Raw genomic sequence first — 21332 nt, 5'->3', positions numbered from 1 at the left:
AAATACATTTTTTTTTAAAAAAGGTATCCTGAAGGTGAACCTTCAGCCTTGTGCCACCCCCACCACCACTTAACTTTTCAAAATGAATAGAGTAAACTCAGTCCCCACTCACACAACTGCTAAAAACTGTCTAACTCATAAGTAGCTGTTATCGCGGTCTCCCCGCACTCCAGTCTCAGCCTCCCACAATTCCCGTTCCCTTGGCACCACTCACTAGATTGGCAGATTACCGCACCATTTGCGAGGGGAAAGAAAAAGGAAAGCTATGATTGGATGGTCAGGGAGCATACAGAAGGAAATGGATGACTGTGATCAAAGGGTCAGAAATTACCTGGGTGGGTGCAGAACAGGAAAGGGGAAGCTATCATTGGTGGATCAGTCAGCACGAAACAGAAGGAAATGTTTGGATCAATGAGCACAGAGGGAAACGAGAGGCTCTGATTGGTGAATAGAGTGAGCACAAAGGGGAAGGGGAGGTTGTGATTGGCGAATCAGCGAGCCCAGAGGGGAAGGGGAGGTTGTGATTGGTAGATCAGCAAGCATGGAGGGGATTGGTTTGCTGTCACTGGAGGTTTAATGAGCATGCGTGGGGATTGGGCAGGGTCGAGAAAGAGCTGCTTCAGAAAATTCCAGAGTTTCAGATTCATTTGTGGACACTTGTGGGAAGTTCAGTTTATTGCCAACCCCCAAATTCTGGTGACTGCCTAGTTTGTTGGGTATTTGCACCAGCCCTGTTTAAGAACTGATTTCTACAGCACTGCTCAACTCATTATGAAATGACAAAGTACTTTACAACCAATAAATTACTTTTTGAAGTGTTGTGTTTGCTGTTTTGTAGGAAATGTGACACTCAAATCATGCACAATGTGACCCCACAAACAGCAATGTGATGAATGATAAGTTAATCTGTTTCAATATTTTTAGTTGAGAATTGCACGTTGATTGGTACAGCACAAGAAGCCCTTGCTGCACTTCTTCAAAAAACACCATGAAATATTTTCTGACCATCAACTGGTGGGTCCTTTGTTTAATGTCTCATACCAACATTACAACTGTGATGACACTTTGATGGGGTTACGGGGACCTAAGTAGGGTGCTCAATCGGAGGGTTGGTACAGACCCGATCGGCCGTACGGCCTCCTTCTGCACTGTCGGGATTCTATGAATGCCTATGAACCTAATTTAATTAGGTTCCACACAATTATCACTTGCGTTTTATTTCGCTATATCGTCAAAGAATATGGAATGGCCACCTAAGTTGACTTTGTGCCACTAAAGTCTGTTTTCATCTTTGGCATCCAGTAGAAAATGTATTTAGAATTTTGCCAACAAGAGAAACAAGAACAATTGTGAAACTGCTTCATGTTTCACTGGATAAAAAAATAAGCTTCTGTTTTAAAGTTTATATGAACTGAATGCGAGTGGCACCTTTACTACGTTATATATAAGGGTAGCAATCTGTATGGTTTACTGCTTTATGGATTATTTTCTCTGTTACATGTTTTGTTTAAATCAACAATTGATATAGAGCCTGAGTCTTAGTTTGATAGAATGTATATTAAGTTTGCTTTTCTACAAGAGGAGAATTACATGATGGCATGTGATGTATTCCAGTCGTTGGTGTAAAAGCTTACAAGCATGCAGTGTTCATGCTACAGGACTTGTATTCGACAGCTGTGCCTAATTATCCGGAGAATTCAAGTTTAAATTTCACTGCGTCTATTTTATAACTTGAACTCCCACTCGGGCTTAACGTTCTGCAAGATTTGTAGCTTTTCAAAAAGGTCCGTCATCCCATTTTCAGGGCAATGAAGTGTGGCGATCAACGCTGTCCTTGACAGCAACTCCTACTTTAGAGCATGAACTAAAGAAAGACTTCCATGTTTCCTTTGTTGAGCTAGATTTTGGGCAAGAAAGGTGCACTTCGGATCATACGAGATATAAAGTCCCCTGATGGGAGTGGTCAACAATATCGAACCAGAGAAAATATCTAGCACAAAAACCCAAGGATGTAGCACCCAAATTGATGTTGAGAAGAAAAACTATTTTTAATGGCTAAAGTAAGCAATGATTTAGATGTTTTATGATGAGGGAACAACCCAACTTCAAAGTTCACACATTGTCAATTTGAAAGGTGACTTATAAATATAGCAATGAAGGGTAAACGTATTGAACTATATGAAATTCTCACTGTATATTATTTTTGCTAACATATCTGATATTACAGCAGAAAGAAAATAACTTCAATATAATTGAAAAAAGCCCTACCTTGCAGATGTGATGAAATCATTGGGTATGATGTGTAAAAGCAATAATCCATTTACCTGGTTAATTTCATGGTGGGATGCCTGAAGAGATTCCTGCACAGGTTCCAACTCGGTTTGACTAGCTGCCATACGCTCTCGCAGCTCTGTTGTCTCCTGATGAAGTCGGCTCAGTTCCTCCTGCGCTTTGATGAGTTCTTCCTCACAAGACAATATCTGAGTCTCCTGTTCTGAAATTTCAGTCTTTAGTGATGAGATCTGAAACCAAAGTAAACAATAAATGTGAACATGCAAGTCTAATAAATACTACAGATATACCTCCTACCTTCTTCTCTCAATGAGAACTGCCAGCATGGCATTGATTGTCTCAATTTTTTTGTTCCCCAAACTCACTCTAACTTGTCTCCCTTGCTGCATTCCATTTTCTCGGGCCCCAACTTGCTGGCAAGGGTGGTGCTGCTGTTGTCTGGCAAAACAATCTCTATGTTGCAGAGACAAAATGTCAACTCTCAGACAGGTTCCCCGAACTCGATAGGACCATGAGCACACCGCCAAACATCAAGCCGTCATCATCATCTCCAGGTCTGTCGCTGACTCAATCTCCTTTTGGACATCTCTCTTTCATGGCCTCCAGCCTCATGGTCCCCAAATCATCAACGTCTATCTCCTTTCCATAATCCACAAACAGACCTATTAATTCAGCCTGTTCATGTTCCAATTAACTGATTTCTTCCTTTCTCATTTGTCCTTTTTCTCCCCTTGTTCAGTCACTTCCCACTTAAAGAACAGGACTCTTCCGATGCCCGCTATCACTTTACCAGTTTCCTGGCCCTAACTCTCGCTTTTCACCATGGACGTCCACTCTGTCTACACCTCTATTCCCCACCAAGACAATGAGAGTTCTCTGCTTCTTCTTCAAACAGAGGACCATCTACCACATTCTCCTTCGCCTGGCTAAACGTCTTCCCACATTGAACACCACTTACGTTACAGACAGGAGGGGGATTAATTTAAACAGCCCTGATTTCTTCTCTCAATACCCAGCTGTAAACAGAAGTGATATTTTGATTTTTTTTTTTTCAAATTTAGAGTACCCAATTATTTTCTTTCCAATTAAGGAGCAATTTAGTGTAGCCAATCCACCTAACCAGCACATCTTTTGGGTTGTGGGGGTGAAGTCCACGCAGACATGGGGAGAATGTGCAAACTCCACACGGAGTGACCCAGGGCCGGGATTTGAAACCGGGTCCTCACCGCCGCTGTCCCAGTGCTAACCACTGCCCTTTTTTGTAATTTTTGAGACCCCCACCCCTTTATACGGGTGGCATATTTTCCATATCCCTTAAATTTGGAGTGTTCCAATCCTCCATGAATAACTCTCACAGCAAACTCGAGATAAGATCAGACAAAAAGATGGTTTATTTCACACACAGATACACATAATGCGGGAAAGGTGTTTTGCAACATCAGTTCCTTTTGCACTCATAAAATAAAAGAGGGATAAGGGAAAGGGGTATAGGGCCAGACCACAATAAAAATACAAGTTCTGGGTTTGGTAAGTCCAGAATCAAAAGTCTAATGGATTGTTTCTTCAGAGGGTAGGGTGGTTGACTGTCACAGGGTGATCAGTCTTTCCAGAAGTGAGGACTTCCATGAGGGGAAAAGGCACATTGAGTTGAGTTAGTTTTGATCGCACTAATTCCAATGCTCCAGTAGATGAGGGCCAGGAAATTGTACTTGGACATAGACATCAACAAGTTGTTTGGCTGGAGTTACAGTCCTCTTTGGAGGTCAAACAATTAAATCCAACTGCTTATTAATTAAAGGAATTCAGACAGCTCAGGTCTCAGTGACGTGATAGTGTGGCTTTGTTTTAGCTAACAAGGCCAGACTTCCAGTGGTGACTGTGAGTGAATAATCGCACCCCGGTGGCTCCCGCCGGGGAATTTGTTTTTTTGGCCCTTCCTGCCCAGTTAATGGGTGCTTTTTGGGAAGAAATTGATGCAATATGATAGACCAAGATCCCCTCTTGCGAGTGATGTCTTGTCGTTACAATACGAGGCAGAAGTCAGGCAAGAGATCTTTGTCAGATTCAGAAGGTCCTGGAGCCTCAGAAGTGGAAAAAATAGCAGAGGTCTCTGTGGCACCATTGTCCCCTCAGTGGACAACCAAAATGTTGGTGGGCTTCTTAACAAGTGAATTTAAGAAGCAGCGACAAAGCGGTCTCTGAGGATCTGGTAACGGCTGTTGAGGAGGCCATGGCACCTACTTGGGCATCCTTGCATAGGATGGATCAACAGATAGAGGTACAGGGGGTGACGATCAGGAAGGTGGAGGAGGTGCTCACTGACCATAACGATCGGATTGTTTCTTTGGAGGCAGTGATGGCGTTGCTAGTGGAAGGTGTTAAAGGCCAAGGTCGATGATCTGGAGAATCTCTCCAGACGGCAGAATTTAATAATTGTTGGCTGCAGGAGGGCCTGGAAGGTAAAAATGCCATGGTTGGAAAGTTGGTGGGGGGAGGGGATCTTGCTGACCCCTCCTGAATGGGAACGGGCTCATTGATCGTTCAGGTAGAAGCACAGATTGGGAGCCACCACGGGCGATGATGGTCAGGTTCCATAGGTACCTGACAAGGAGTTGGTCCTGAAATGGAGGAAGGACCACCAGAGATGGAAGATGGGAGGACCATGCTATCAGAATATATTAGGACATTGGGGCAGAGCTAGCAACAAGGCGTGCTGCGTTTAATAAGGCCAAAGCTGCACTCTATAAGAGCAACGCGTGATTTGGGATAGTCTACCCGGCTCATCTTCAGGTCACCTCAAGGACAGAGAATATTATTTTGATGCACCGCAGGAAGCAAATGACCTTATTAAGAGAAACGGATTGGGGGGGGTGTTGGATTGTTGCAAAATGGGGGAGGACACTGTTGTTATGGGGCTTATTGTTGGGGGTTGTATCTGGGCAAAATTGGGTTGTTTGTTGTATTGTTGGAGCTGTTTGGGGGAGGGGATTGGAGTATGTTCTCTTTTTTCTTCCTATAATGTTTGGTATTAAAGTCAGTAGGGGGCTGATTGTTGATTCAATGTTTGAAAGACTTTGTCTTTAACCCTGGGTGGGGGTCAGTATAGCTAGTTAATGGGAACGGAGAAGGGGCGATGGCCTATTGGGGGGGGGTCCTTTGTTCTATAAGGTAAAGGAGCTTAGGTTTTTTGCTTCTGTTTCATTTGGGGTGGGGGGTTGTTCTTATTGGGTTTTTTGTCAGATGTCTGGGGGGGGTGGGGGGTGGCGCTGAGAGGGGTGGTTTGCTGATGGTGGCAGTTCCTTTATTTTTGAACTGGCTTGACGGGGTGATGGTGGCCATTTTGGGAGGGCCTGGATCTGACGCAAGTTGGGGTTCTGCCAGATTGCCTCATGGGGGCAGAGGGGGGGGGTGGAGAAATAATATGGCTGATCCCAGGGCTGTGGGGGGCGTGGGGGGGGGGGGGGGTTATCAGAGGCCTCCTGTCTGGTTGGTTACATGGAATGTGAGGGGGTTGAATGGCTCAGTTAAAAGATCCCAGGTGTTTGCCACTTGAAAAGTTTGAAAGCTGATGTAATTTTTCTACAGCAGACCCATTTGAGAGTTCAAGATCAAACAAGACTGTGGAAAGGATGGGTGGCGCAACTGTATCACTCAAGTTTTGATATGAGGACCATGGTGCTGATTAACAAGAGGGTGGCCTTTCCTATGGTTAACATTCTAACATTCTCAGGATGGGGGCACACGATTGTTAATGGGGTGTTAGCGAGCACGCCAGTGGTTTGGATAACATGGGATGACACGGAATTCATTAAGAAGGTGCTGGCTTCTATTCCCGATCTTGACTCACATCAGTTAATTATCGGAGGGGACACTTCAATTGTGCCTTATATCGTAGGCTGGATAGGTCAAGTCCCAAGTCCTTCACTACATCAGGGTGGCAAAGGATTTGTTGGTGTTCATGGAACTTTGGTATCCGAGTGATGATGAGTTTTTGTTCTTTTCACACGTCCATCGGGTTTACTCCCGGATTGATTTCTTGGTGGTGGGTAGGTCTCTACTCCCCGGGGTTAGGAGGGACGAGGTACTCAGCGATCGTTATATCAGATCATGCCCCACGTTATGTGGACCTTTTGTTGGAGCTGGGCCATCCTCAGCGACACCCGTGGAGTTTGGCCATGGCGTTGCTCGCTGATAAGGGATTTTGCAAGCAGAAGGTCATGAACTGTATTTGTTTGTTGCAGACGGGCAAAGCACTGAGCCCTGATGGTTTCCCTATCGGATTTTATAAACAGTTTGCCGGTTTGTTGGTTCCACTTTTGCGGGATATGTTCAATGATTCTTTGTCCGGTGGGGGCTGGGGGGGGGGGGCATCGATTCCCTGGATTCTGAAAAGGATAAGGAACCCATGGAGTATAGGTCATACTGACCTCTGTTGAACGTGGAAGCTAATTTGTTGGCTAAGATGCTGACAATTCGTTTGGAGCCGTGCCTGCCGGGTGTGATTTCAGAGGAGGAGACAGGATTTGTTAAGGGCTGGCAGTTGTCGGCCAACATTAGGAGATTGTTACATCTGGTGCTGTCGCCCTCCTCAGTGACTGAGCCAGAGGTGATTATTGCTTTGGACATGGAAAACGCTTGGCAGGGTTGAGTGGGGGTACTTCGAGATTTTAGGGTAGTTTTCCTTTGGGCCAAAATTAGATCTTGGATTAGGTTTTTGTATAGGGCCCCCCATTGCGAGTATCCGTGCTGACGCCCTGAGATGAGGATGCTTTCAACTGAACAAGGGTGCACATTATCTCTGTTGTTGTTTGCCTTTGCGATTGAGCCTCTAGCCATTGCGCTGAGGTTGTCTACCAGTTGGTGGGGGCTGGAATGTGAAGGGAGTGAACATAGAGTGTCCTTATACGCGGGTGATTTGCTGTCATACATCACGGACCCACTCTCCAATGTGGGGAAGATAATGGAGGTGCTCAGGGAGTTTGGCTCCTTTTCAGGATATAACCTAAACCTGGGCAAGAATGAATTTTGTCCGGTGAACCCCCGGTCAGGGGAGCAGATCTAGGAGGCTATCGTTTCATCCGGTCAGGACTAGTTTCCAGTATCCGGGAATTCGGGTGGCTCATGATTGAGCCTCGCTCTATAAACGTAACCCGTCTGGTGGATGGGGTGAAGGCTGATTTCAAGAGGTGGGATTCCCTTCCTCTGACCTTTGCTGGTCGAGGCGAGATTTTAGAGAAGTTCCAGCTCCTGAGAGGGAAAATATATTCAGATACTTTCAGGTGTGCAATTTTATACGTAAGGAGCTTTCTTCATTTCCCCTGGTCCCAGTGCCCTCGCTTATGGATAGGATCCTGTGCTTGGATGAGCTAGGAGAGGGAAGGATCTCAGACATTTATGGGCAGTTGTTGGCGAAGGAGCAGGCATCGCTGGAGAAGTAAAGAGGAAATGGGAGGACAAGCTGGATTTGGTCTTCGGGAAGGGTGGGGGCATGGGGTGAAGTGAGGCACTACATAGGGATAACTTCACCTCCTCGTGTCCAAGGTTAAGACTGTTACAGTTCAAAGTGGTGCACAGGTCACACCTGACCAGGGCACGTATGAGCGGGTTTTTCTTGGGGGTGGAGGACAGGTGTGAGTGGTGCTCTAGAGGACCGGCGAACCACACACGCATGATCTGGTCCTGTCCCAAACTTGTTCATTTTTGAGTCTTTTTTTTTTTTTAATCAATTTCAGGGTTTCTGGGTGTTAAGCAGGAGCCGTGCCCGTTGGTGACCATTTTTGCTGCAGGCGGGGACGAAGACAGATGTCTTGGCCTTTGCCTCGTTAATAGCCCATAGTGAGTCTTGCTTGGGTAGAGGTTTCTGGTGCTGCTTATGGTTTCGGCCTGGTTAGGAGACCTGATGGAACTTCTGTACGTTGAGAAGATCAAGTATGCAATGATTAGGTTGGTGAATGGATTTTACTCAAGGTGGCAGCCTTTCATTGCCTTTTTCAGGGAGCTGGTTACAGTCAGTTGTTTTTTTTAAATTTAGAGTACCCAATTCATTTTTTTTCTCCAATTAAGGGGCAATTTTAGCGTGGCCAATCGACCTAACCTGCACATCTTTGGATTGTGGGGGCGAAACCCATGCAAACACAGGGAGAATGTGCAAACTCCACACGGACAGTGACCTAGAGCCGGGATCGAACCTGGGACCTCGGCGCCATGAGGCAGCAGGGCTAACCTACTGCGCTATACAGTCAGTTGTTGGGGGGGGGGGGTGTTTAGTCAGTTTATCTGGGTCTTCTTTGTGGGGGAGCAGGGTAGTCTTGGTATATAACTGGGTTCAGATTGGTTGTGTTCTGTTGGGGATATTTTTGTAATATTGAAGACGACATATAGCTCTCAATCCATCCCACATTCCAATGGCACAGGTTGATTCTTGCTTTCTAGCGCGGCACAGTGACCCAGTGGTTAGCACTGCTGCCTCATGGCGCCGGGAACCAGGCGATCCCGGACCTGGGTCACTGTCTGTGTGGAGTTTGCACATTCTCCCCGTGTCTGCGTGGGTCTCACCCCCACAACCCAAAGATGTGTAGGGTAGGTGGATTAGTCACACTAAATTGCCCCTTAAGTGGAAAAAGATTTTTAACATGTTTTTAATTCTTGCTTTCCAGAACAGATTTGGCTCCCGTCAGAATCCCTGCAAACCCTGGCTGTATGTCTTAAAAAAAAAGTTTCAAAAGGTTTGCTTCAGCTTCCCCTGGTCCTCAAACAAGTCTGCTCTGCTTTAAAGACTATTACTTTGTTTAACTATCCTACTGGGAGCAAAAGATCTTACTTGTGGTCTAAAAGAGTAGCCATATCAGAGCTCAACTCAAAAGGCTTTCTCAGAAAGTCTGAATACCTTAGCTTACCCCCAGCAACAAATCGCATCCCATCTCCAAGCTGAAAACACATCAACTCCCTAGGGACTCCCCCTCGTCAAACAACATTGCATTAGCCCAGGCTGAAAACACATTACGCTTGTCAATTTCACCTCTGGCTCCTAAATGTTTTCTGGTCTTTTAAAAACATGACTTCCGCAGTCAAACACACTCGAACCCCAGGCTTTTAACTCTTAAATTGGCAAATGTTAATTAATTCAATATATCTAAAATACTGCACATGTCACTAAAGAATGGTATATCTATAGCACAATAACTGGTGAAAAGGACACAGTAGAAGCAGCTACCATCACACCCATATCTAGCTGCAGAAAACAAGTTATTGCTAAAAGGGCAGCCAGTTAAAATCCAAAACTCAAACCAAGGTTACACCTTTGCTGAAACCGAAGACGGTTTCCCTAAACATGGAAAAATAACCTGTGCGTGGGAGTAGGAAATAGAACAAGTAGGCCATTTGGTCCCTCGAGCCTGCTCCACCATTTGATTAGATCACAGCTGATAGGTTTGTGTTTCCATTTCTACATTCCCATCTACCCTCCAAAACCTTTGACTTTCTTGTCTAACAAGAATCTAACCACCTCTGCCTTAAAAATATGGCCCTCACCTCACCGTCTCCTGGGGCAGAGAGTTCCAAAGTTGCACAAACCCCTGAAAAAAACATTTCTCCATCCTAAATGAGTGACCCCTAATCTTAAAATAATGCTCCCTAGTTCTGGCCTTGCCTACAAGAAGGAAAAGTCTTTTCCACATCCACCTTGTCAAGACTATTAAGGATCTTATCTACTTCAAATAAGTCACCCCTCACTCTTCTGAGCTCCCACAGGAAACAATCTGTCTAACCTTTTCTCCTAAGACAATCCGCACATGCCGGGTATCTTCTGTAAATAAGGAGATCAAAACCGCACACAATATTTGAGATGTGGTCTCACCAATACCCTGTATAACTGAAGCACAACATCCGTACTTTTATGGTCAATTCTCTCGTAATAAAGGATAGCATTCCAATAGCCCTCTTAATTATTTGCTGCTCCTGCATATTAACATTTTGTGATTCATGCACTAGACCATGTAGAATCCCTGTTCACCATTTAGAATATCTTGACCCTTTTTTTGGTATCGGGGGAATTCTAAGAATAGTGATGAGTTTTTTACTTCACCTGTGTAGAAGGCACTAACAACCTGTCAATCACACTTGTTAACCAGACACAATGGTGTAGCCGCTTAAAATGGCTAACTCCAGATTAGAATGGCCAAACCCCGATTTAAAATGGCGAACGGAAGAGGCTGATGGGAAAATCAGCCAACAGGACTCAAACAGATGGCTGCAGGTAAAACAGTGTATTCACCTCTGGGGAAGCCAGACAGAATCGATACCTGCAGCCATCAACACAACAACACACCAACCATCTGCATAGTATGTAGCAATCCCGGGAACAATATGCTACAAATTAGAAACACAAAGCCAACCCAGACTTTTCGGCACCAGCAGGAGCTTACACAAAGAGAGGTGAATGACCATCCCTCGATCAAGGAATCGCTCCAGCATTGGAGAATATCGAACCAAGTGATTGGGACCAAGTCCAATCACTTGGAACCAAGTACAGGGTCCACCCCGAAAGGCGGGAAGCCCCTGGGGACTATAAGAATAGTCCAAGGTCAAATCGCTCTCTTCCCCTTCTTCTCCTCTCCGCACCCTTCGAGACCCTTCTGCTGACTCTCTGCAACAGCCGCGAGAAATAGTAAGTCTTACTCCAAGGCTCGCTACGAGATAGGCACTCCTGACTATCGACCTGTACCAGCTTTGAATCCCGCAGGTTCAGAACCCATACGAAAGGCCATTTGTTTCCCTGACCTGGTGGGCCATTTCCAAAGTTAAGTATTGGCCTGTTAGTTGTCGGAAGTAGCTTAGAAGTAGAATTAATGTATAAGTATTGATTGCTGTATATAATAAATGTGCGTTGATTTAACTCTTACTAAGCGGTGTGTTGGATTATTGATCATTACTCGGACTTGAACCACGTGGCGGTATCAGAAAGATACCTGCCGACTCAAGAGCAAAGGTGACAGAGCAATTAAACTAAGGCTAAAACGAGCAACAACGGCACCTAAACTCCTTATTTGGAACGACCTACCTGCCCCCAACTTTTGCAGGCATGGCCACTGAGTGCCCATCCAGATATAGATGTGGCAGCCTCTGATTGATCGTCTTAATCGATCAGGGTGATCGAACCCTGATCAATTCATTGGTTATGACCCAGGGACTGCCCAAAAGGGGCGCAAAATCGAAGCAGGTTAAAAGGTGCTGCACCACCTTAGAATCTCTCTCTGCAGCAGCATGCAACAGCAATGAAACAACAGTGATCTTCACTGGCCACCACGAAGAGGGCCATCATGACCAGAGCCAGAGCAGCAGACCAGACCAAGGACCCAACATTGAGGACTACCGAAGTCGAATACAGATAAAGGCCTTTATCTGTCTGGGTACTTGCTAGTCATTCTAAAGTTAAGTTAAGGTCTAGTATGAACTTTAGTATTCTGTAAATTAACTTGTGTTGGATGATGTGATTGATTAACTGTAACATTGTGAGTGTGAATAAATACTATTTGATTAAACGAAGCCGGCTCGCAGTCATTTGTCCACTGCATACGGTTAAAGACACACTGTGGTAGCAATGTGTCCTTCAGGAACCTATGGACATGCACCCCAAGGTCCCTCTGGCCCTCGGCACCTCCTTGTGTCCTATCATTCATTGTGTATTCCCTTACCTGGTTAGTCCTCTCAAAATGCATCATCTCAGACTTTTCAGGATCAAATTTCATTTGCCACTGTTCTGCCCATCTGACACGCCTGTCTACATTGCCCTGTAATCTAAGGCTTTCGTCTTCACAATTTACCACACCACCAATTTTGTGCTTTTTGAGAACTTACTGATCATACGACCCACATTCCCATCTAGATCATTAATGTACACTACAAACAGCAGGGGACCCAAGACCGATCCCTGTGGTATACCACTGTACACAGGCTTCCAATTATAAAAATAACCTTTGACCAACACCCTCTGCCTCCTGGATAAGGACAGCATTTACAGATCATCAAGTGTGGAAGGGAAATTAATGAGTTGCCAACTTAGAAGCATGCTGGGAAATGCTTGGCTATAGTTCAACACTGCTTTTGAATGAAAATAAGTAGGTCAGGTAACATAAATGAAATATTGCTTAATATTCTGGTCTCGGCCTTATTATGAAAACATATTGTCCTCCGAAAGATAACAAAATGTTTACTTGAGTTGTTTTTAGCCAAGGGCAAGAACATACGTACTTCGTATTTCATCTTACGTACTTTCCAAGGTCTATTTAAAATAAACATGCCTGTTTACTTCAAGCTGTTATTTCAGACGATAAAAATATGCTGTCTTCAATCGAATCTCAGAGTGCAGTGCACTGGCTTTGCAGCTGGAACACTCTCTCCGCAAATATATTTGTGTAAATAAATGTCCTTAAATCGAACCTTGAGGAATTTGTCTTTATTATAATTTCCACGACAAATTAACGTAGTCGTTGCAGTTTCCCTAATTTAACGGGACGTGAACCCCAAAACTAATCTCTAAACAAGACTCTCAGCTGAAAGGGAGAGAGCCATAGCGCGACCCCAGCTGAAAGGGGCGTCTGCGGCTTGGCAGCCTTAATTACTGGCCAGCGACTCATGCTAGGAGAGTTATCTTAATTAATAAATTAATGATAGCTACATGGGAAGAAAAAAGGTGCCTTAGAGACTAAAATTTAAAAGAAAAAGACTTTGAGGTTCGTGAAAGGATAAACACCGTGTGCGCTCCCTGTAGTATTTGTAAATGATTTCTCCGGTTGTTGTTATTGTTATATATATGTTCTAAATGATTTTGCAGAAGGAACGATGAGCAATAAACTCGACGCCCCCTCACAGGTCGTCCCGGTCCCTCGGTAAAGACATCCGGAGCGAGAAAGAAGGTAAACTCCTTAAAGAGGACAGATGAGGGAGTCAAAATAAGTAAGAAAATGAAAAGAAACAATCATAAAGCAACGGAATGAGGTAGGAAAACCTATATGTCCCGCATAGGAATCTAATGAAGCTGACCTCCTCTCGAAACAAAAAACAGGGGAGTAAAAGTAAATAGAAGATTAAGGTAAAAGCGTAACAGATGGGTTCCTGTAGAAAAAGGGAATTCAGATTTGTCTGTAGCCATGAGATAAGGCTACCGGTTAACTGTGATATTTGTGAGCTGCGAGAATCTGTTTTGTTTTGTTTAACCAATTGATTTTAGTCACAGCATGAAGTGCTAGGTGGGATGTATTTTTTATCGTCTGTCATTGTGAGTCAGAGATCATAACTTAAGTGATTTTTGTTGAGATTTCTCTAATGAACTGAAACATATGGAAATTAAAATCAGTTTAAAAGAAAGTGCCTTTACGAATAAAAGTAATTGAATATTTTTTAGATTACGTGAAAAGACGTAAATGGCATCATTCCAAGTTCCCCGCCCCTTAAGTTCTGCAGGAAACATTAACCATTTCAGCAGACAGTTGACCTTTTCTGAATTGACAAAGAAAAATATATACGTCTCTAAGAATAGCTAATGCCTATACAATCAATCACTGGAAATTGACTTAAATGTGTGCTATTTATAGCCCCCTCCCAGGGGATGTTTTGCTGCTTCTAAAATACTCATATGGTGCATCTTGGCCAGCTTTGAAGGATGGGACTGCAGTCCCACCTGGCATAAATGGGGGCTGGGTTCCCAATAATGATAATCATTTGAATGAAGGAAATGAGTCCCTCGAACACTGGTTAGCAAATAGAGGGAAAGAGACTATCATGCAAGGGGCCAAGAAGCATTTAACCCCCGGGACGGATGTACCCCACCTAGCGACACATTCCCCTATTAGGCAGACAGGCACTCTGCAAATTAGGAGCGGTAGTACATTGTCTTGATAATGGAATGTTTATGGAACTGTCTCAAATACGAGCTCACCAGCTGAAAAATGTAATAAGTTCTGAGCCTGCGCCTGATCACTCTGTGTCTGTGTTGTATGCTGGCAGCTGAACGGTAACCCTTACAGTACCACTGTTCAAAAAAAAATTTTTTAAACTGCAGGAAGTCTTACAAAAGATTAATGAACCTTAGGCACAGCTATTAAAACACCTGATAAGAGTCCAGGCGAGGAGAATATAGTGACCCATTGCATGGCTTGGTATGCTCGTGAGGATGAGCACGCATACAATTTACAAACACAAAGTCACTTAGGAAAGCAGACCTCATTGCATACCACTTCTTTTTATTTTTCGGTGTTGTGGGATTAGGAATGTTAGGACAGTTGACTCATAGTCAGAGGGACTTTTTTAGGATGAGTTTAACTTCAGAACCCCGTTTAACATTGGCCGTAAGACATCCCGCTAAAGCAAAGCAAATAGGAGAAGTTATCAAAGAGGCCAAAGGAAAAAAGTAATACATGGGATTTATATTGAAATGGACGGACGAAATTGCCTGATAGAATTTTATGGCAAACAGGAGGGCAGAGTGACCGGGAAAGAGGAGCAATGGTCCTCTACATTTTAAAGACAACAACCTCCCGAGAGAGCCATCATTTACTCCCTTCAATCCTGGCCCAGGTACTGGCACATCTATGGGCCCAACATAAAAATCATGTTGGAAAAGTACATTCTGCCCCAGTGCATAGAAAGAAGAACGTTGTCCTGCCCTGCTGAAAATTATACAGGTTGGCACCGGAAGCAGAAAAAGGATAGAGCGAGTGATCAATGCACTATTACAGCAAGGAGTGCTGAAGAGAACACAGAGCCCCTGTAACACCCTGTACTCCCCAGTCCAAAGGTAGGAAGACCCAACGAGTGGTGGTTTGTGCAAGATCTTAGAGCCATCAATAAAATTGTTATCACTATTGCTCCATTGGTGCCGGACACAAGTGTCATTTTGTCTTCTATACCACCAACAACGGATACTTTCTCAGCCTTTTTCTCCATACCATTGCACCCAGAAAGTCAATATCTATTTGCCTTTACATATCGGAATTAACAGTATTAAAAGAGACTTGGATGAGTGGCCGTTGTCTGCAGGCTCAACATTCCCTCAATATGATGACGATTTATTGATAGCCTCAGGGGGAGGGCTAGTTTGTCAACAGAATAGCCTTTTGTTATTATCAGATCTGGCAGAAAGAGGGCATAGGGTCTCAAAGGACAAACTGCAATTCTGTCAGGAGACAGTTCAGTATTTGGGATTTCAGCTGCAGCAAGGACAGCGGAGGCTTGGGTCTGAAAGCTTCCAGGCTGTAGCAAGGGTTCCAACTCCGCGCACGGAAAAGGAGACCCTTACCTTCCTCGGCATGGTGGGCTATTGCAGGCAGTGGATACCGGACTATAGAGAGATGGACGCAGTATTGCGCAAGGCTATCCTACAGGACGCCCCTTCAGTTGTTACCTGGATCCCAGAGAGGGAGCAAGAATTTCGTAATTTGAAACAAGCCATGATTAGCGCCCCTGCCTTGGGACTTCCTAATTTCAGCAAGCCCTTTACTCGTTATGTGAATGAAGCAGGGGGATTTGCAAATGGGGTCCTGGTGCAAGATCATTGAGGAGGGAAACGACCCCTTGCCTATTACTCGGTGGCGCTATGTGCTGTGGTAAAGGGTATGCCAAATTACTTAAGAGCAATAGCAGCCACAGTGGCCAAAGTAGAAAAAAAATCAGTTTTGCTGCTGCTTAATTCATCCGCAACGCAGCATTTTATTGCGGCTCGACACACTGGGTACGAAGTAATCCTCTCTAAAACCAACTTTGCCTACAAGCGAATGCCAGCTGTCAACCCTGCAACACTCTTGCCCGCGCCCTCGGAAGCAGAACATAAGTATGATCATGACTGTTTACAATTGGTTGAAGCCACCACAACCCCTCGACCTGATTTATTGAGTCACCCACTAGAAAATGCAGACATCATCTTTTTCACCAATGGGTCAGCAACCGACCAAATGATATGATCCTCCTGGCCAGCTATGCAATAGTAACTCCATTCAAGATAGTGGAAGCTTTTGCTCTGCCTTCGGGAACGTCTGCTCAAGCGGCCAAATAGTTTGCCCTTACTAAAACATGTATTCGAGCTAAAAATAAAACAGTCAATATTTATACTGATTCCCGAACCGCTTTTGGGGTAGTACATGATTTTGGCCAATTATGGAAAAACAGGGGATTCATAACTTCCTCCGGCCAACCTATTAAACATGCTAAATTGGTTTTAAATTTACTAGATGCTGTTCAGCTGCCCAGCAAGATAGCGTTTTAAAGTGTGAAGCGCATACTACCGCAGACGATGAAGTCTCATGCGGCAATAGATTTGCTGATAAAATAGCAAAGGAATTGGCTCGCAAACAGCAGCCACAACTGCAAGCGGCTGCAGTTGAATTTCCATCCACCATAACAGAACCAAAGTTAAAATAGGCACAGGAGCAAGCCACCCTACAGGAGCTCTTGGCTAAAAGCAGGTTGCTATCAAGACAATCATCAAATCTGGATCCACCCAGATACCTGCGCAGCTTGCCCATGGGCAGGCTCATGTGGGCAAAGGAGGAATGACACATGCCAAAGGGCGGCAAGGTAGCACAGTGGTTAGCACTGTTGCTTCACAGCTCCAGGGTCCCAGGTTCGATTCCCGGCTTGGGTCACTGTCTTGCGGAGTCTGCACGTTCTCCCCATGTCTGCGTGGGTTTCCTCCGAGTGCTCCGGTTTCCTCCCACAGTCCAAAGATTTGCAGCCATGGTAAATTGCTCTTAGTGTCCAAAAATTTTAGGTGGAGTTACTGGGTTAAGGGGATAGGGTGGAGGTGTGGGCCTAAGTGGGTGCTCTTCCCAAGGGCTGGTGCAGACGCGATGGGCCGAATGGCCTCCTTCTGCACTGTAAATTCTGTGATTCTATATGTCAACAATGGTATGCTCGAGGTCTCATGACCCTTTGTGTGAATAATTAGTCTTGAATTGCTTTGCGCAACATTCATTGCTAATGTATGGGCGACACGGTAGCACAGTGGTTAACACTTGCTTCACAGCGCCAGGGACCCGGTTTGATTCCCAGTTTGGCTCACTGTCTGTGCGGAGACTGCATGTTCTCCCTGTGTCTGCGTGGGTTTCCTCTGGGTGCTCCAGTTTCCTCCCACAAGTCCCGAAAGACGTGCTGTTAGGTGATTTGGACATTCCGAATTCTCCCTCAGTGTACCCGAACAGGCGCCGGAGCGTGGCTACCGGGGGATCGTCACAGTAACTTCATTGCAGTGTTAATGTAAGCCTACTCGTGACACTGAGGATTATTATTAAAAGTCTTAGTTATGTTTTTATCATTTGAAATATGGTTAACATCACAGAATCCTATATACTGTGCAGAATCACCTTTTTTCACATAGACAAGCAAGCCAACAAAACACTTCCAGCCTGATGACATTGTGTAAGTATTCAAATCGCAAGCCACTGCTCATAAAGATCAACAAGAGTACAAAATCCAAGCCATTCATATGCTTGTTATATTTGAGTATCCCTTTTGTGGATGGCAAGAAGAACATTGTTTAAATTTAAATCGCGTACTCTATCAAAACCGTTTGATTTTCCTTACCCTTTGACTGAAGAACCTCACTTCCAGTCAGCAACTCCTTGGGACAACGTGTAGGATTGAAAATTAGCTTGTACTGTCTGGAGCTAAATTTTAAATGTTGGGATTGTTCAGCTTTTGCTTAACAATTAGAAAATACTTGACAATTAAGAGGTGATGTGGCTTTAAGTGGTGCTAGAACCTGAAGTTGAATTAATTCAATAACATGCAATGGTGCACATTAGTGATCAGGCATGGAGGATAAGGGCAAAGAGTGATGGGCATTAGCTAGCATGAGTTGGCACTAAGTTGGCATAGGGGCTAAAAAAGTGCCACCACGATAAGGTCAATCACTCACATTATTATACTCACAAGCAACTAGGACCTACCAGATGTGTCTCTTCAGTACACTTCTGCCTGATGTCATTAAGCTCTTCCTCCAGTTGGTTTTTCTGTTCATCCAAGCCACTGAGCACTTGCTGGACATGTTGCCTCTGCTCTTGTAACTTTTGGAGATGTGTGCTCTCTTTATCAACTTCATCCTGGAGATCCTGGAGACAAAGAATTCACTAAGAATGAAAATACATTTTAATCAACAAAAAACTTAAATATATACTTTTAATGTAAATGGCTATTGTAATCTCAACAGAAATAGAATTTTACTACCTAGAGCAGTTTGTTGAAACCCATGAGGTATGATACGACTTTGGGCTGAGTTGCCTCCTCTATTGCTGTATGATTCGATGATACAACAACGACTTATATTTGTACAGCACCTTGAATGTAATAAGATGCTCCAAAGGTGCTTCACAGGAGCACATTAAATTATGAGCATAGAAGATGCAATACATGCCTTTTCATCTACTCCGTTTCCATCTTTCAGGGCTCCAAACATTCCTTTCCAGATGAAATGGCGATTTACTTGTGCTTCTTTCAATTTATTTAAAAAAAATAAATTTAGAGTACCCAATTATTTTTTTTCCCCCAATTAAGGGCAATTTAGTGTGGCCAATCCACCTAACCTGCATACCTTTGTGTTGTGGGGTAAAGCCCACGCAGACATGGGGAGAATGTGCAAACTCCACACAGACAGTGACCCGGGGCCAAGATCGAACCCGGGTCCTCAGCGCTGTAGGCAGCAGTGCTAACCACTGCTCCACCATGCCGCCCCATGCTTCTTTTAATTTAGTATATTGTATTCAGTGCATGCACCTGTACATTAGCAAGATCAAATGCAGAGCGGGTGATCACTTTACTGAACAACTTTTCTTGGGTCTCTCTGAGCTTCCAGTCGCTTGTCATTTTTATTTTCTGTCCCAGTCAAACTCTGGCCTCAGTCTCCTTACACTGTTCCAATGTAGCTCAACGTAAACTTGATTAGGTATTTTACAACCTTCCTGACTAAACAATGAGTTCAATAATTTTGGTTCACAAATTATCCCCAATTTTTTCAAACAGTGGGTGTTGATATTGATGATGCTGTTGTCATTTACATCTGCTCTAGCCCCATCTTTTGTTTCTTTATTTATTCCACTGCAACTCTCTTTTGCCTTACACCAGCAACCTTTTTGTTATTTAGCATTGCTCCCTAAACAACTTGTTCCAGTACGGCTACAACACTGGCAATCAAAGCCACATACTGCCCTGACGTGGAACTATATCGCTGTTCCTTCACTATCACTGGGTTATAATCCTGGAACTCTTACCTACAGCATATGGACTGCAGCAGTTCAGATAGTTGTTCATCACCACCCTAACGGCAATTAGATGTGGGCAAATGCTGGCCTCGCTAATGATGCCCACAACTTGAGAAAGAATATAAAATAATGTAAATCTCTCCTGCCTTTCGCCCTACCATAGATCTACTCTCACGTTCTTCCTTCCCTCCCACCAACACCTTTTCCTGCCTCTGTACTTGCTAAAACTTGTTGTATCTCTAACTTCTGTCAGCTCTGACAAAATGTCAATAACCTTAAATGTAACTCATTCTCTCTCCACTGATGCTGCCGGAGCATTTCCTGAGTATGCTCAGCATTTTCTGTTTTAATTTCAGATTTCTAGCAGTATATCACTTCCGTTGTCTTAGGTAGGATGTATTTGTTTTTAAACAAACTGAAATCCTATTTAGTTTGGTCAATTACATTATTGCAATTGAAAGTCTGCTTCTCTATTCCATCTTCCCAAAAGCACATGGCAGGTATTTATCATTGCAACATTCTTTATGCACTCTTTCATTTTACTGTAATATAGCCCAAGAAATTCATATCGTTTATAATTTGTACACAGGTGCCTTCGATCACTTAAATTTAATTATTTTAATCTTGCTTCTAAAATGTCAACAGCACAGATCTTTCTTGGTAATTTGTAATGCACCTTCAACCTTCAGAAAACTGCTTTCACATCAAATATACAAGCATCCTGCAATATAATTACATTCCAAAATCAAGCTAATGCACAAAAGAGGCTAGAGATACTCCATTATAGGGAAAAGGGTTTACTTATGTACAGTTGCAAAATCTTTAAAACGTGGACTGAATTGGAGAGATCATTGTGACACTTCACATAGAAAACTAGAGTAGCCTGTCTTTAGGTGCTTTGCTTCAGATTAGACCAAAGGCAATATAAAATGTGATATTGAAAGCTGTCAGCATTGGCGTTGGGTAAATAACATGGCAGATTCAGAGGGTTGGGTTATTATTCATTAAAAAAGGATACAAAAATAGACCTAATTTGATTGTACATAACCTATTCAGTTAACCATCATTTACCTCTGCTCATCATAGTTCATTCAAACTGTTTTAAGAACAAAGCTTTGATAAAAGTTATGCCAGTCTTTTGGTAGGGATGTGGAAAATTCCTTGTTCCAATCTTACTCAGAGCCTCTCCCACAAGTCTTTTTCCATTAATCGATAACCATGTTGGTGCCGCTTCATGCTCTCGTCTGGACCTGGAAAAATGTTATTAATTTTGCTTCCAATTTCCACCCCTCCATCCCCAACACTTTACTTCACTTCCTCAAACTCTGTCCCCATTTCTGGCGATATAGAACAGTAGACTGACTACCAATATTCATTACAAACTGACCAACCCCCGACCCAGCTACCTGGTCTACAGCTCCTCATACCCTGCTTCCTGTAAGGACTCCATCCCATTCTCCCAGTTTCTCCATCGCTGCTGCATCTGTTCCAATGATGCCACCTTCAAAAACAGCACTTCTCACATGTTTGCTTTTTTCATCAACCAAGGTTTCCCCTTGCCCATTCTATTTGACAGGACATACAACGCTGCCTAACCCATTACGTCTTCTCTCAGCCGTTCCCCTCCAGAAGCACGATAGGATCCCTCTTGTCCTCACTTTCCACCCCACCAGCCTAAAAGGATCATACTCCACCTTTTCCACCTACTCCAGCATGATGCCACCAAAACATACATTTCCCCCTTCCACCGCCTTGTCAGCATTCCTCAGGGACCACTCCCTTCATGACGCCCTG

The 21332-nt window shown here is 44.0% G+C and overlaps 1 protein-coding gene across 2 annotated transcripts in view; it reads right to left on the bottom strand.

The window, feature by feature from the left end:
- eps15 (epidermal growth factor receptor pathway substrate 15) overlaps nucleotides 1–21332 on the bottom strand; it is a 341920-nt gene that overhangs the window by 103803 nt on the left and 216785 nt on the right. For both annotated transcript variants that reach the window (XM_072510904.1, XM_072510905.1), the window contains exons 14-15: nucleotides 18231–18392; nucleotides 2325–2522 (exon numbers count right to left, since the gene is read on the bottom strand). In XM_072510904.1, the coding sequence (XP_072367005.1) occupies nucleotides 2325–2522; nucleotides 18231–18392 (360 nt within the window). The remainder of the gene's footprint in view (nucleotides 1–2324; nucleotides 2523–18230; nucleotides 18393–21332) is intronic.

The sequence above is a fragment of the Scyliorhinus torazame genome, chromosome 7, assembly GCF_047496885.1.
Source record: "Scyliorhinus torazame isolate Kashiwa2021f chromosome 7, sScyTor2.1, whole genome shotgun sequence".
NCBI classification, from domain to species: domain Eukaryota; kingdom Metazoa; phylum Chordata; class Chondrichthyes; order Carcharhiniformes; family Scyliorhinidae; genus Scyliorhinus; species Scyliorhinus torazame.
Note: the sequence above shows the minus strand (reverse complement) of the source record. Positions and strands in the feature narration are given on the sequence as shown.